Source organism: Paralichthys olivaceus, chromosome 17 (genome assembly GCF_024713975.1).
Source record: "Paralichthys olivaceus isolate ysfri-2021 chromosome 17, ASM2471397v2, whole genome shotgun sequence".
Classification (NCBI taxonomy): Eukaryota; Metazoa; Chordata; class Actinopteri; order Pleuronectiformes; family Paralichthyidae; genus Paralichthys; species Paralichthys olivaceus.
Genome location: NC_091109.1, coordinates 8,832,164 through 8,846,755, shown reverse-complemented (window position 1 = coordinate 8,846,755; position 14,592 = coordinate 8,832,164). Strand labels below are relative to the sequence as shown.

The following is a 14,592-nucleotide window of genomic DNA, read 5'->3' as shown; positions in this document are numbered from 1 at the left end:
GAAGGGCACAGAAGCTTCACATTATGTGTCTTCATGAGCATGTACAGCTCAGATTTTTCCATCTCATGTCATCATTTGGAAAATGTAGCCGTGTACTCAGAATAAACACAGGCACTCAGTTGAATCTATGGGCAGCTTGTGTTTATCTGGTCTATTTTACAGTGATCACAACACGCAGCGATATTCAAGGACTGCAACAGCCTATTTCTTTGAGACTCTTGGGAGTAGTGTTGGATTAATGTGACTTGTATTTTGATTGTGTGCAAAAACCCATTATCTATTTGTTTTTCATCATAATAAATTCTTCACGGAAAGTCTAATCCACAACCCAAATATAAATGTTGCAGGCCCGCACACAGTGATCTGTGTTTTTAATGAGGCAGCCTCATTCTGTAATAAAAAGTAAAATCTCAGTGCCCTTCAAGATAAGACAGAGAAAGAAGAAAAGATATTAACCTGCAGGAAAGCAGTGTCAGCACTCGGACGACTTTAATCAGGCAACCTGCAGAACTGAATGGTTATGATGGCATCGGTGTGTGTGTGTGTGTGTGTGCAGAGTGCATCACAGGTGGAGTTGTTCAAAGTCAAACTAAAGAGCTGACAAAGATTGACAAGGAAATGAAGGTACATAGAGAGGAAGCATAAAGATGTTAGTTTGTATCGCACCTTTCAAGTAGGTGCTTTACATTGGCCACATGGTCACTTTGTTTTTGTATTTTATTTCCTTGTATTTGTAATTCTCTTAAATCAAAAAAGGCAGACATATTACCTTGACATATCACCAGTTAACACTGTAAACGCATTTATCCACCATTACACTGATGATTATGTGTAGTTCAATAATTTTTTTCCTTTTAAAATATATATTTTGAATGTAATAATTCAATTGAACTAAATTAACCAAATTAATGTTGTTTTCTAACACTAAGGCACAATAACCCAAAACAATGCATTCATAAATGTATGTACCACCTCGTGGTAAATACTGTTTAAGACCTGAGCATTTTATAGGTTACCATGGAGCTCATGACAAATATTTAACAGGATTTTATTGATGTTACTACTTTCTATTATTATGGGGCCATAAGTCCTTTTTGAATTGAGCTCTTTGGCCATCTGGTGGTGTCTAAGTGCTACATCATAATAATCCAATCTGCTTATGTGAGTCACTGTCACTAAACACTGTTTTAGAAGAAGCATGAATCCATGTATAGCATTTTTTTTTTGCTATAATTCCACACCTACCTCTGTGGCAGCAGTTTGATTATTGAGTGAAACACTGAGGAGCTTTCTGCAGCCACAATTACTCACTGTACTGTTTCTCCTCAGTTTCTTCACTGACTAATAAGTCTGTGATGCATCTGTGTTTCCATCTTATTCTCCTCTGTGTCATCAGCAGCTCAAAGTAGCAGCACTGTGGAGTATTATTATACAAGAACTGAGCAGCAAAGGTTTGAACTTCTCCTCTTTTCATGCCGAAACATGAAAAGGAACGCTGCTTGGAAAGTGTTTTCAGGAAGTACAGCAGAATTTTAATTACAGTTACTCCCTCACAGTGCAGGGATCCACTCTCTGTTTTTCTCTTTAAAGTCTAGTGAGTCACTTCCTTATCACTTTTTGAGCTTTTGAGTGTATTAAACACAGGAAACACAGAAAAGCCGTGCAGTCAAAACCAATTTATTCCTTATTCCACTCATGTTGCACGGAGAATAAAGAAACTAAAACACTACAAAAAAAGAAAAATCTTGAAGATCCAGGTAAAGGGATCGCCCTCACTCATCGTGTGATTTCTGCACGAATGAAACAAAACAAAATTACAAGAGTACAAGTCGCAGTTCTCTATTAAATTGAGAATCTTTGATCATCACTACCGACCTTAGCTCCAGGGTCACGGCTCTTTGCTCTCAGCTTGTTGACCTGCGACTCTGCGATGTCGGCCCTCTCCTCTGCTTCCTCCAGCTCATGTTGTACTTTACGCATCTTCCCAAGATTTGTGTTGGACTGTTCCTCCTAAGAAAAAAAGGGTTAACATAAAGCAATCATAAAAATCAAGAATCCAATGGGAAACTAGTTACAGTTTGACTGTAACTCATTAAGACAAATATTTTATTCAAAAGATGGTAAAGATGTAGTTTTTTTTGCTCACAGCCTCCTCTGCACTCCGCTTATACATCTTGACTTTCAGTTGAAGTTTATCCACCAGGTCCTGCAGACGGCTCAGGTTCTTTTTGTCCTCCTCGGCCTGTTCAATTCAGCACATTAATGATCAAGAAATCTCTTTGCTGAATTGCTGTCACAGAAATAGTTGTGCAAGTAGAGATTACCTGGTAGCTGAGCTCTTTGATGCGTCTTTCATATTTGCGAATACCTTTCACAGACTCGCTGCTTTTCCTTTGCTCCATGTCCACCTCGTTTTCCAGCTCTCGCACCTTGAAAACAGCACATGCTGATGCAATGATATTTTAAACCACTTTAAAAACATTCTATAACAGACTCCAGACTTGGCTTTAGGGCCATTAACTGACAAATCCATCCTGCTATTACCACAAATACTACATTTTTGCATCAGAAAATACACAGAATGTTCTAAGATGAAATCATATATTGTGAAAAACATATGAAAGTGACATTTTTAGCCCTACTGCGTGCTACTCTTAAAACTTGAAGCTGCTGCAGCCCCCTGTTCAGCACACCTACTTCCACCATCCTCCCCAGTACTGTAAGACCACACAAGCAAAGAAATGAAGCCGACGCATCTTGATCACCCCATGATGACTGACTGCATAATTTGTTATAAACCATGCTTCCTCCATGTTAGTGGATGGGACATGGAGCAAACTGCAGTCACTTTTTTCCTCAATGATGTTTTATCATTTTAGGTAAGTTTTATCTCAATGCTGTATGTTTAAGTGCTATTTCTCCAGTACATTTAGGTTTTAATTACTTCTCTAAATCAGGGTGATCCCTCATGATTGCCAGCTGAGACTGGCTCATGATTGGTCAAGAGTGCGAGACCTTGCAACCGTAGCTCCACACCCTGATCACTTCTAAGCAAACCAAATTACAATTCAAACTCCAAATACACAAGGTCGTAGGTTTCATATCCAGGATATTTTTGCTTAACTCCTGGATGGTGGGATCCACCTCTGAACTCTTTATCACTTACTCTGGTCTCGAGCTTTTGGACTTGCTTCTTGCCACCTTTCATGGCTATTTGCTCAGCTTCATCCAGGCGGTGCTGCAGGTCCTTGATGGTTTGCTCCATGTTCTTCTTCATGCGCTCCAGGTGAGCGCTGGTGTCCTGCTCCTTCTTCAGCTCCTCTGCCATCATAGCAGCATCAGTGATGGCCTTCTTAGCCTTCTCCTCTGCATTTCGGCACTCCTGCACTGCCTCCTCCACCTCGCTCTGAAGCTGGGTGGTGTCTCCCTCCAGCTTCTTCTTTTGGTTCAGCAGGCTGGTATTCTGCAAGGAGGGTATCAGGAACATGTGGATGTAGGGTGGACAGACAGATGATGATACATTGATTACAAATGGCATACCTGGGAGTGAAGCAGCTGAACCCGCTCACTGACATCCAGAAGTTCCTGCTCTGCCAGTTTTCGACCTCGCTCAGTTTGCTCCACCAGAGATCTCAGCTCATCTAGTTCAGCCTGCAGCAGGTTGTTACGTCTCTCCACGATGGCATTGTTCTCCTTTAGATCATCGTTGCTACGCAGAGCATCATCCAGCTGCAGGTGGGAGTCCTGTCAAAACAGACAGTCATATTATTTCTATTGTTAAAATGTCAAAGAAACACAATCCCCTCCCTGGTTAGATTTACAGACGTACCTTCAGATGGGCATGGACAGCCTTGAGCTGCTTCTGAGCCTCTGCAGCCTGCCTGTTGGCCTGGCTCAGCTGGATCTCCATCTCGTTGAGATCTCCCTCCATCTTCTTCTTAATCCTAAGAGCCTCGTTTCTGCTGCGAGTCTCGGCGTCCAGGGAGCTTTGCAGAGTGTCCACCACTCTCAGGTGGTTCCGTTTGGCCTGCTCCATCTCCTCGTCCTTCTCAGCCATCTTTCGCTCAATGTCGGCCTTCACCTGGTTGAACTCGAGCTGAATTCGGAGGATCTTGCCCTCTTCATGCTCCAGAGAGCCCTGGAAGAAGAGTCTCTTCTATCAATATGCATTGGTTTAAACAATGAGAGGAATATTGTTATTAAATGAAAAGACTTGTGGACCTCAGCTTCTTCCAGAGCAGTTTGAATATCAGCCTTCTCCTGCTCCAACTGTTTGCGGTACTTCTCCAGGTCGTGGATGGTCTTTCCTCCCTCACCAAGTTGTGCAGTCAGGTCAGAAATTTCCTCTGTTTGGAGCAAATTCATGTAATCTATGACTTTCCCAACCTTCCTGCTGTGTTACAAGTCATGTTTTTATTATATATTCCTACCTTGGAGATTTTTGTTTTCGCGTTTCATTGTCTCAAGATGATCCAGAGACTCTTCATAAGAGTTCTTCAGTTTGAAGAGTTCAGTGCTAAGAGAACGAGCCTCTTTCTGGGCACTTTCCAGCTCAGTCTGGGACTCCTCATACTTCTGCTTCCACTCAGCAAGGACCTGGTTAAACAATATTCACTATAATATTTACTCTATATTAATTCATCTATTCATAATTTCCTCAGGTACTATTTTTCTTATTCATACATTACCTTGTCAAAGTTTCTTTGTTTCTTGTCCAGAGCTGCAGCGGCAACATTCGATCTCTCCACATCCACCATGAGATCCTCAATCTCCTGCTGAAGCCTGTGTTTGGTTTTCTCCAGGGAGGAGCATTTGGCATTAACAGCCTCCCCAGCCTCCTCTGCATCCTGCAGACGCTGGGCCAGTTTCTTTCTAGATAAGACGAGACATGTCACAGTTAGCCTCAACTTTCTCAGATGTCTGATCATTCCTGGAAGCCACAACTGCTCTTACTTTGCTTCCTCCAGCTCTTCCGTCCTCTGGATGGCATCAGTCTCGTACTTGGTTCTCCACTGAGCCACCTCAGAGTTGGCCTTGGACATGCTGCGTTGGAGCTCGGTTTTGGCCTCTTGCTCCTCCTCAAACTGCTCCCTCAGCAAATCGCAATCATGGCGAGCAGACTGCACTGCATGGGCAAGTGCATTCTTGGCCTGACAGGTGAAAGCTGTGATGAGCATGCTGTCAAATGTACATGTTGGTCTGTATTTGTCTGTAAAATGTATTCAAGATACCTTGACTTCCTCCTCCAGCTGTCTCTTGAGGTCTTCAATCTGCTGAGTGTTAGACTGCTTCCCTCTGGTCAGTTGGGAGACCAAGGAGTCTTTCTCCTCCAGCTGTCTAGTAAGTTCACCTTTTGTTTGGAAAAGAAAATGATGCTTTTTTCTTGTGTATTATTCACTTTCAAAGATTCAAAGAGCTGCCTTACCATTCTCAGTCTGAAGCTTAGCTTTCTGCATGGTGAAATCATTTATGACACGCTGGCCTTCATCACTTTTAGTCCTCAATTCACTCACTTGATCTTCAAATGTGCGACACATTTTTTCCCAGTTTGTCTGAAAATAAAGCAAAACTCTTTTATTCAGACATGAACCATGGGATAAAACTGACACCATGTTTTCCTTTTTTTGTGGGTCAAACTCACTTTGGACTTGACAACGTGCTCCATGTTGGAGACCACATCATCCAGCTCCAGTCTGAGCTCACTCTTCTCTTTCTCCAGCTTCTGTTTGACTCTTTGCAGGTTATCGATCTGCTCGCCGAGGTCAGCCACACTGTCTGCGTTCTTCTTCCTCAGTGCGGCAGCGGTGGCCTCGTGCTGCAGAGTGGCCTCTTCAAGGTCTCTACGCATCTTTTGAAACTCCGCTTCTCTCTTCTTGTTCATCTCGATCTGGGCAGCGGTGGCTCCTCCAGCCTCCTCCAGCCTCTCGCTGATTTCCTCCAGCTCTCTGGCCAAGTCAGCTCTCTGCTTCTCCACCTTGGCTCGGGCAGCTCGCTCTGCATCCAGCTCTTCCTCCAGCTCTTCAATGCGAGCCTAAGATGTACAACTTCCATTAAGAATGTCGAGTAACAAGACCAACAACGTGTTTGGTCGTTTAAATTTGCAACATGAAGCTTGTGTTAATGTCAGCAGACCTGTAGCTCCTTCAGTTTCTTCTGAAGCTGGCCTGCCAGAGCTTGTTCATCTTCAATCTTGTTGAGAAGTTGACTTATCTCAAAGTCCTTTCTATTGAGAGAGGAAATATATTCAGCAATTTGCATTAAGTGAAGGACTGAGTAACCCCACTGCCAGGATCAATCTAGAAAATTGCAATTGAAATATTTCAGTTATGGCAAATAAAATATGGTAAAAGAAAGGCAACTGACAACCTGGGTTAAAACAAGGGTAATTTTGTAGTTAAGGTTGGGCTACACATCTATCCAACACTTAAGTCTTGGGGGTCACAACATCAACTCCTGCTGATACTAAACATTGGCATCAAAGAGGAGACTTACTTCTTCAGCCTCTCTTCAAGTTGCTGCTTGTCGTTCTCCAGGTCCATTAGGCTCTCCTGGCTCAACTTCAGATCTCCCTCCAGCTTCCTCTTCGCTCTCTCAAGATCCATCCTGACCTTCTTCTCTTGTTCCAGAGAACCTTCAAGCTGTTTTTAAAAAAAAAATCAAATTCACCATACCACACCGCAGTCATCAGATGCCTCTGATGAGTTCTAGATTCTGACGGATTTTTATAAAGTTATACTCACATCGTCAACCTGCTGCTCCAGCTTGACTTTGGCCTTGGTCAGTGAGTTGACTTTATCCTCCTCACTCTGCAGGTCATCCAGCGTTTGCTGATGAGCCTCCTGAAGAGCTTTCTTCTCTTTGGTCAGCTTGGCAATGATTTCATCCAAAGCTGCCATCTCTTCAGTCAGGTTTTTAACCTTGAAAAACAAGAGCATTATGTTCATGCAGGCCCCCTGATAAAATGTCCAAGGCAACCAATTTGGATATTTGCATTCTCACATAGAACTGTTGTATGTGGGGCAGAGGATGTTGCACCTTGTTAAGCCTTATGAGGCAAACTGTGATTTGTAAATATTGGCTACACAAATAAAAATTGATCGTTTGACTTAAACCCCTCAAGAATATTTCAGGAAAAAGAAAGTTTCAGACTATCAGTGCATGTCTGACAGCAGCTTATGAGAGAAGCCTTCCACATTAAACAGCATCAGTTGTTTACAGCTAATTTAATCACCTTGTTCTCAGTGGCATGCTTCTCCTTCTCCACTTTGGCCAGAGTCAGCTCCAGATCATCGATGTCCTTCTTGAGTTCAGAGCACTCGTCCTCCAGCTTTCTCTTTTTGGCAGTCAGCTCTGCATTCATCTCCTCTTCATCTTCCAGTCTCTCTGTCAGCTCTTTGGCTTTGGCCTCGAGCTGGATCTTACTCTTGATCAGACCCTCACAGCGCTCCTCAGCATCTGTAAGATTGTCTTGTTCCTGCAGACAGTATTTGTCAAATGCTGTCATTCACCACCTTTGTATGTAAATCTCATTAGGGAATGTGAATGACTGAACTTACAGACTGGACTTGGAGCTGCAGGTCATTCTTTTCTTGGAGAAGGGAGACCATTTTTTCCTCCAGCTCTTTTTTGCGGGCTTCAGATTTAGCGTAAGCCTCTTTGAGTTTTGTGAACTCCTCCTTCATGTTTGCCATCTCTTTCTCAGTCTCAGCAGATTTCAGCAGTGGTTTTATCTTGAAGTACATCTTCATCCAGGGCCAATTCTTGACTCCCATGAAAGCACGGATGTTCCACTGGATCACCAGTAAGGCATCCCTGAGGATAAGGCCAGTAAATAATAAATACAGTAAATATTGGAGGTTAAAGATATTTTTTTATCTTTTTATCACAAACTGCCTTTTATGCAGCCTCTCTGCTGAGCCACAGACTGAATATTTTTATAGTGAAATGTGTGTATTATGTACAAATGTGGTATTTTTGTATTTAATTTTTTTTGTATTTTATTTTATTCTATTTTCCTTTTTCATTTCTTTTTCTTTTTTAAAACACTGAAGGTTTCTAACCCACTTCAGTTGGTGTATCTGTGTACACTTAGCATCTGATCTAGAATATGATAGTAGACAGAAAAACATCCAAAGCAACACATGTTTCTGTGAGGTAAATGTTACACCAATTGGCTGTTTATTATGTGACATTAAAGATTTAGTATTTCAGTCAAAATCTGTGCAACACCTTGTCATCTCTGTCAATAGTTGTATGTGTGGAAATGCAATTACACACATACACACAAACTTCATCCATCAGGAAATGCGAAAGCAATGTTAAGTAAACCTGCACCATCAGATATTTGTATATTGTCTGATGCTTCAGCTTTTGTCTCGCAAGGATTATTATTTTTAAAGATATTTAATGAATGGACATCGAACATTTTAACATTATGACAGAAAATAGGGAAAAAACCTAGAAGGTCTCCAACCTGCGCTCTACAATCTTCTGGAACTCGATCCTGGCGAGTATTCCTCTGGATCTCGCTTGAATTCCAGTGATGATGTGAGCGAGACGATCATCTCTCATCTCCTCAAGAACGCCCAGCAGTCCAGCTTTGAAGAACACCTGATACCAGCACGACAACGTTTTTCAAGCACAGTAAATGATCCCAACATTCAAAACTGCTCTTTGGTTTATGTAGAGACAGACACCAACCTTTGTGTGTCCCAGTTTATACTGCTCGTGGTCAATATCCAAAGAGCCTAAAAGTTTCTCTGCTGCTTTCTTGTTGTCAATGAACTGTCCCTCTGGGATAGCATTAGGGTTGAGGATGCGATATCTGAAATGATCCAGCCAGAACATCATTAAACTAAGAGTAAATCACAGACAAGACCAAGCAGTTCTGGATTAATATCTTGATCAACTCAGTTTATAATTTCCTCCCACAGCCCATCTGACCTGTTTACTATAGTCTAGCACATTTTCTGTAAGTCTTAATCATTTGGTTTATTAATAACCTGAATTCACCCGCCAGCATCTGCACTTTGCTCCTCCCTGTCTCTGCTCTCACCAGCTTTGAGAAAAAGAGCGTTTCTTGCCTTTGTTTGAAGTCTCCGTACTGAACTCTGTTGGGGAATCCCTTCCTGCAGATCCTGATGCCTTCCAGCACACCGTTACAGCGCAGCTGGTGCATGACCAGCGGATTCTCCATCGCCCCGGGAGTCTTGGTCTCATTGGGGATGATGCAGCGTACAAAGTGCGGGTGAGTCGACCTGAGGTTGGTCATCAATTTGTTCAGGTTTTCCTGTAAATTGTAGACAATAAGTATCTGTGTGTATCAAACCTAGGCCATGCAACCAAACCTGAGACATTGTTTACCCTGTGCAGTGCAGACACAGTCTGGAAGGAAGAACCTTTCTTCTTTCCTCCCTTTCCCTTGCCTCCTCCATCCTGGGCTGTGTGGGCAGAAGACAAATGCCAGTGTTACTGTCACTTTCTTACTCACATAATCTGGACAATTCATGCACAATGGGAAAAGCTTCCTGACCTGAATCTGCACCAGCGTACCCAATAAACAGCGTACCCAGTAACTTCAGAGTGGACTTCTGAAACAGTCCCACCACAGTCTCATTCAGTGGGTCTTTGTTCTTCACCAGCCAGTTAGTGATGTTGTAATCAACAGTACCAGCATAATGAACCAGAGAGAAATGAGCCTCAGCTTTCCCTTTAACAACCCTGGGCTTCTGGAAGTTGGGACTTTTACCCAGATGGTTATCATACAGCTTGGCCTTAAACGTTGCATCACTGGCTTTGGGGAACATGCACTCCTCTTCAAGGATGGACATGATGCCCATAGGCTGGGGGAAGGAATGAATGTATAGTAATTAGATGAATGTTTTTCTCAAATAGTTTTCATTGCCTCTGTTATGTATTTTAACTTAAACCAACCTTCTCAATGAGTTCAATGCAGGCTGCCAAGTCCATCCCAAAGTCTATGAACTCCCACACGATTCCCTCTTTCTTGTACTCTTCTTGCTCCAACACAAACATGTGGTGGTTGAAGAACTGCTGCAACTTCTCATTAGTGTAGTTGATGCACAGCTGCTCAAAGGTGTTGAACTACACATTTAACAAAATATTTGAGTCAGAGAAAGATAATTCTCTTGTTTCCTTGTTCATTCTTTCAAAGAGTGTTAAATGCAACGTGGTCATTTAAACTCACATCGAAGATCTCAAATCCAGCGATGTCCAACACACCGATGAAATACTGCCGAGGTTGTTTCGTGTCCAGAGATTGGTTTATTCTCACCACCATCCACAAGAACATTTTTTCATACACTGACTTGGCCAGTGCACCAATGGAGTAGTTCACCTAGATAATTGCATAAGAGCAATGAGATGAGCATTTAAAGTCACTTCATCGTCTAAATTCCCAACAGGCTCCTTCAACTCACCTGCTGTACATTCTGACCTTTGGTGACCCACTCGTTGCCGACCTTCACTCTTGGGTGACACAGACCTTTTATGACGTCAGCAGAGTTGAGGCCCATCAGATATGCAATCTTGTCGACGTCTGAAAATAGATTTTGTTGAGAATATGCATTTACTTTTTTTTGAAAGACACGAGAGAGAAACTGATTGTCCTGGTCCTTTACCCTCAGTGCCATCGGGCTCTGCCTGCTCTTCCCTCTGCTTCTGTTTGAACTTCATGTTTCCATGATGCATGATGGCTCCAGTCAGCTTGTAGATGCCATTCTTCTCCTCTTGGGTGAAGCCAAGGACGTCAAAAGCTTCCTTTAAGAGGAAAAAATTAAAGTTTGCAGTGAATCTGTTTGAGTTGAGTTTTCAACAAGATCTCAGCTCCACCTACATCTGTAGCCATCAGCTCTTCTGCATCATTAATGGAGGCCACGGTTGTTTCTCCTTGGGAGATGTAGGCGTAGTCGTACGGGTTGTTAGTGATCAACAGCATATCTGTGAATCAAAAGAACCCTCAATCATTGTGTAAGTGATATTTGGGAGAGTGACAACTATAAGTGTAACGTTTCTACTCACCCAGTAGTTCTGGTTTCTTCTGGGACAGAATCTGGTAGAAGATGTGATAGTCTCTCTCAGCCTTTAGCTGGTAAGTGACACGAGATTTCTCCAGAAGGTCTGACAACATACGACACGTTGGTATTAAGGTAAAATCCAAAAGTAGAGTTCAATTGTTTATCAATTTATTTGTACTTACAAGTTTCAATATCAGCTGAAGACAATTTGCCACTGACTCCAAAATGGATTCGAATGAATTTACCCTACAAGAAGAAAAATATTGTGATGTTGTGAACATGACACGGCCTGATTCAGAGTTTGACTCATTAAAATGACCAAACTTACAAATCTGGAGGAGTTGTCATTTCTGATGGTTTTGGCGTTTCCAAAAGCCTCCAGAGCAGGGTTGGCCTGGATGATTTGATCCTCCAGGGTTCCCTGTGGATTTAATGAAAACCAGAATTTAGGCCTTAAACTTGTAAACCTCATCCTTAATGTTGATTATAATAAAAACAATGAAACTTGCCTTCTTCTCCTGAAAGCCCTCCTTCTTGCCAGAAACAGCTGCAATGCTGGCAAAGTACTGAATCACTCTCTTGGTGTTCACAGTCTTTCCTGCCCCAGATTCTCCACTGGGAAAGAAAAACACTCAACATGAGAACTGACATTTTTTAAAAATACAAATTGGAAACACATCTGATGTTCAACAAATACTTACGTGATAAGGATTGACTGGTTTTCTCTGTCTGCAAGATTAAGCACAATGTTCAGCGTTAGGATAGTTTTCTTTAAACACCAAATTAAAATGAACTCAGGAAGATATCAGGACAATTAGGTCCGCGCAGTTTCTAAACTTTGCCTCTCACATATGAAGAATGCAGCAGGAGATTGTCTGGGTCAAACGCAATCATAAAATTAGGAAAATGTCCCGAGCATTTAGTTGAGAGGTGGTGAGAAATCACATGTATTTTTTTTAGAGTACATCGACACCAGAATCGCCTCAATAGAGTTTTTTTTTTGTTCAGTTTTGCCTCCGTCACATATTAGAAATGGCATCAACATGTCCAGAGCCACTGACTCGGACATGTTGCGTGTCTGAAAGCAGCATGAGACAATATCAGAATGGGCATTAATTGTTTCCTATAGCTCTAATGACTACTTCAGAGATACCACATTGTAGACAGACTTCAACATACCTGACAGCATGTACTGGTAGGCATTGTCAGAGATGGAGAAGATGTGAGGAGGAGCTTCACTCCTCTTCTTTCCCCTGTAGGCGTTGACCACTGACTGATCGTACACTGGCAGCCACTTGTAGGGGTTGACAGTCACACAGAACAATCCAGAGTAGGTCTGCAGACAAAGATACACACAAGTCTTTTTTCAAATTTGACTGAAGGTGTTTGTAGAGTGGAACGATCTGCAGGTTTACACTCATTACTCACATAGATCATCCATGCTGCGTAACGCTCTTTGAGGTTAAACAGCACCGCAGGTTCGTGGAGGAAGGTGAACATTGCCATGTCCTCAATTTTATCAAACTTTGGTGGGTTCTGAGGGTGGATATCCACCTCCTTGTGGGTAACAGTCTGGAAGGATTTACAAAATACAAAAATGAAACTGTTGTTAAAAGTTGTCAAGGTATCAGTATCCTTCATCTTGTTTGACTTACTTTTCCAAACTCAGTTTCAACAGTGACTTTGTCGCCGTCTCTGCTGGTGATCTTTGCTTTGACGTACTCCACCTCAGGGTCGGGCGCAAAGCATTGCTTCTTCATGTCAAAGGGCCGAGTCTGGGCCTCCAGACGCTCTATGTCTGACTTTCTCAGGAAGGGCGCTGCAGGCCCGAACTCTGCCATAATGGAGTCACTCGACATGTTGAAAGCTGCGAAGAGAGGACGTGGTTTGAAAACATTTTCATGTCACGGTCACTGGAGAAGCTCTGATAGAACTTTGTTGTGGATTGAATGCATTTCTATAGAAAGGTTGTATAGGGTCATTGCTGAAGTTTAAATTAGAATTGTAGAATAACAGTCCCTTTAAGTTAAAACAAGCAGAGGCTTGTTATGGGTTTTGAACCCTATGAAACCATATTTAAATCCACTAGCTCCATATTTGTTTTGGGATCCATGAAAAATTGCACACACTCATCAAAACCAACACCATAAATATGTCTGACATTTTTTCTTCGAGATTCACACGTAATTATCTTAGAAACCACTGAAAATTTAAACACATTTGAATGTTAAAGGAAGTGAAGACAATATGTGAGTCTGCACAATCCTGCTAACAAGCAAATCATCCTTAGCAGAAATAATGATCAGAAAAGATTTAGGGTTAGGAACTGCATCTACATATGAACATGAGGCTGAGGCACTGTATATATACAGTGCTTCAGGAATTTCTGTCAACTTGATGAAAGGCCATAATTCACAGCAGCTTCCAAGCATTAAATATTCAGTTTCCCATTTTATTTTGAAAAGTAATCAGCATGAGGACACTTACTTATTTCCTCCTCCTCTCCCGCGTGCTTGATGTGGTCAGTGTCTGGAAAGAACTAACACATTGTGTTAGTGACATTATATCTTCAGTATTTAGAAAAGTCTATAGTTGTCATTAAATGTCAGTGCACTTACCTGCAGGTGTGGTGCTCCTGTCCTCACTCCTCTTCCTGAACCCCTCTTTATACACATCCAGGAGGCAGCACCCCCCCCCCCCCCACACACACACACACTTTGTATGGACGGAGGGATAAAACAAAGGACACAAATAAAAAAAGGAACTACTGTATTTGGAAATAAAGGTGTGGACAACTGGAAGTGTCATGTGATGATTGGCTATCAAGACCTATGAGCTGTTGTTAGATCTGTATCTATTTCAGTGTTTTCCCATAAGAGGCTGAAAGGCCAGAAAATATTTAAGAAACTATTTTCATTTTGTTTCCAGAAACCCGTTGGTGTGCTGCTACAGTGTATGATATTTTGTGTGCGTGTCTGCAGACTATAGGATTGTCTATCCTCGAGGAAAACAGAAGACAAAGAAACTTGGGAACTGGTCCTTTCCCAGTGGACCCCAGCTGATTGTCCTTTATCTACAATAAAAGAGTGAGTAGGACAGCTGTCAGCTTTCAAAAGGTCCCATACTGTAAGTTAATGCATTCATGCCCCCCCCCACACACATCTTTAATGACAACAGCCTGTCATAACTGTCGGGTTGACAAGAGAGACACTTTAACCACGTGTTTATTGAGCGGACCACCTTAAGACCTCTTCAAGAAGCACACAAGCCCTGATGACTTTGACAGCTTAACACCAGGCAAGGACACAAAGTGAGGGGGCTGCAGCACTCCCTACTGGTGAGAGACAGCTACTGCAAGACCAACAAAAAATATGTAAATATCAAAAAGGTCTTCTCAAATATCAAAAAAGTCTTCTCGTAAAATTATGAGAATATTAGGCCTTTCAGATCATTTGCTATGGAGCTCATTATGTATGATTACATTCGACATGAAGTGAAAAGATTGTAGATTTTGATAGTTGTTTAAATATGTCTAAAAAAAATGGTTGTTTGCATT

The 14,592-nt window shown here is 42.1% G+C and overlaps 1 protein-coding gene across 2 annotated transcripts; it reads right to left on the bottom strand.

Annotated features, from left to right (window-relative positions):
* Nucleotides 1-1,656: 1,656 nt before the first annotated feature.
* Nucleotides 1,657-13,735, bottom strand: LOC109629688 (myosin-7-like). 2 transcript variants are annotated; one of them, XM_069512772.1, is made up of 39 exons: nucleotides 13,655-13,735; nucleotides 13,524-13,565; nucleotides 12,692-12,903; nucleotides 12,465-12,608; nucleotides 12,216-12,372; nucleotides 11,738-11,765; nucleotides 11,546-11,651; nucleotides 11,365-11,457; nucleotides 11,219-11,282; nucleotides 11,041-11,139; nucleotides 10,856-10,959; nucleotides 10,641-10,779; nucleotides 10,440-10,558; nucleotides 10,208-10,357; nucleotides 9,934-10,104; nucleotides 9,533-9,842; nucleotides 9,364-9,440; nucleotides 9,084-9,289; nucleotides 8,701-8,824; nucleotides 8,474-8,610; nucleotides 7,557-7,812; nucleotides 7,232-7,474; nucleotides 6,741-6,917; nucleotides 6,493-6,638; nucleotides 6,133-6,223; nucleotides 5,642-6,031; nucleotides 5,426-5,552; nucleotides 5,232-5,350; nucleotides 4,954-5,150; nucleotides 4,689-4,872; nucleotides 4,431-4,596; nucleotides 4,222-4,346; nucleotides 3,830-4,138; nucleotides 3,541-3,744; nucleotides 3,167-3,463; nucleotides 2,325-2,429; nucleotides 2,147-2,242; nucleotides 1,876-2,010; nucleotides 1,657-1,790 (listed from the first exon to the last, which is right to left on the bottom strand). In XM_069512772.1, the coding sequence occupies exons 3-39, from the start codon at nucleotides 12,893-12,895 to the stop codon at nucleotides 1,773-1,775; spliced, it is 5,817 nt and encodes a 1,938-aa protein (XP_069368873.1). In that variant the 5' UTR covers nucleotides 12,896-12,903; nucleotides 13,524-13,565; nucleotides 13,655-13,735; the 3' UTR covers nucleotides 1,657-1,772. The 2 variants fall into 2 exon arrangements, with proteins under 2 accessions (XP_069368873.1, XP_019943054.2); XM_020087495.2 differs by having other exon boundaries at nucleotides 13,524-13,575; nucleotides 13,655-13,733.
* Nucleotides 13,736-14,592: the final 857 nt, after the last annotated feature.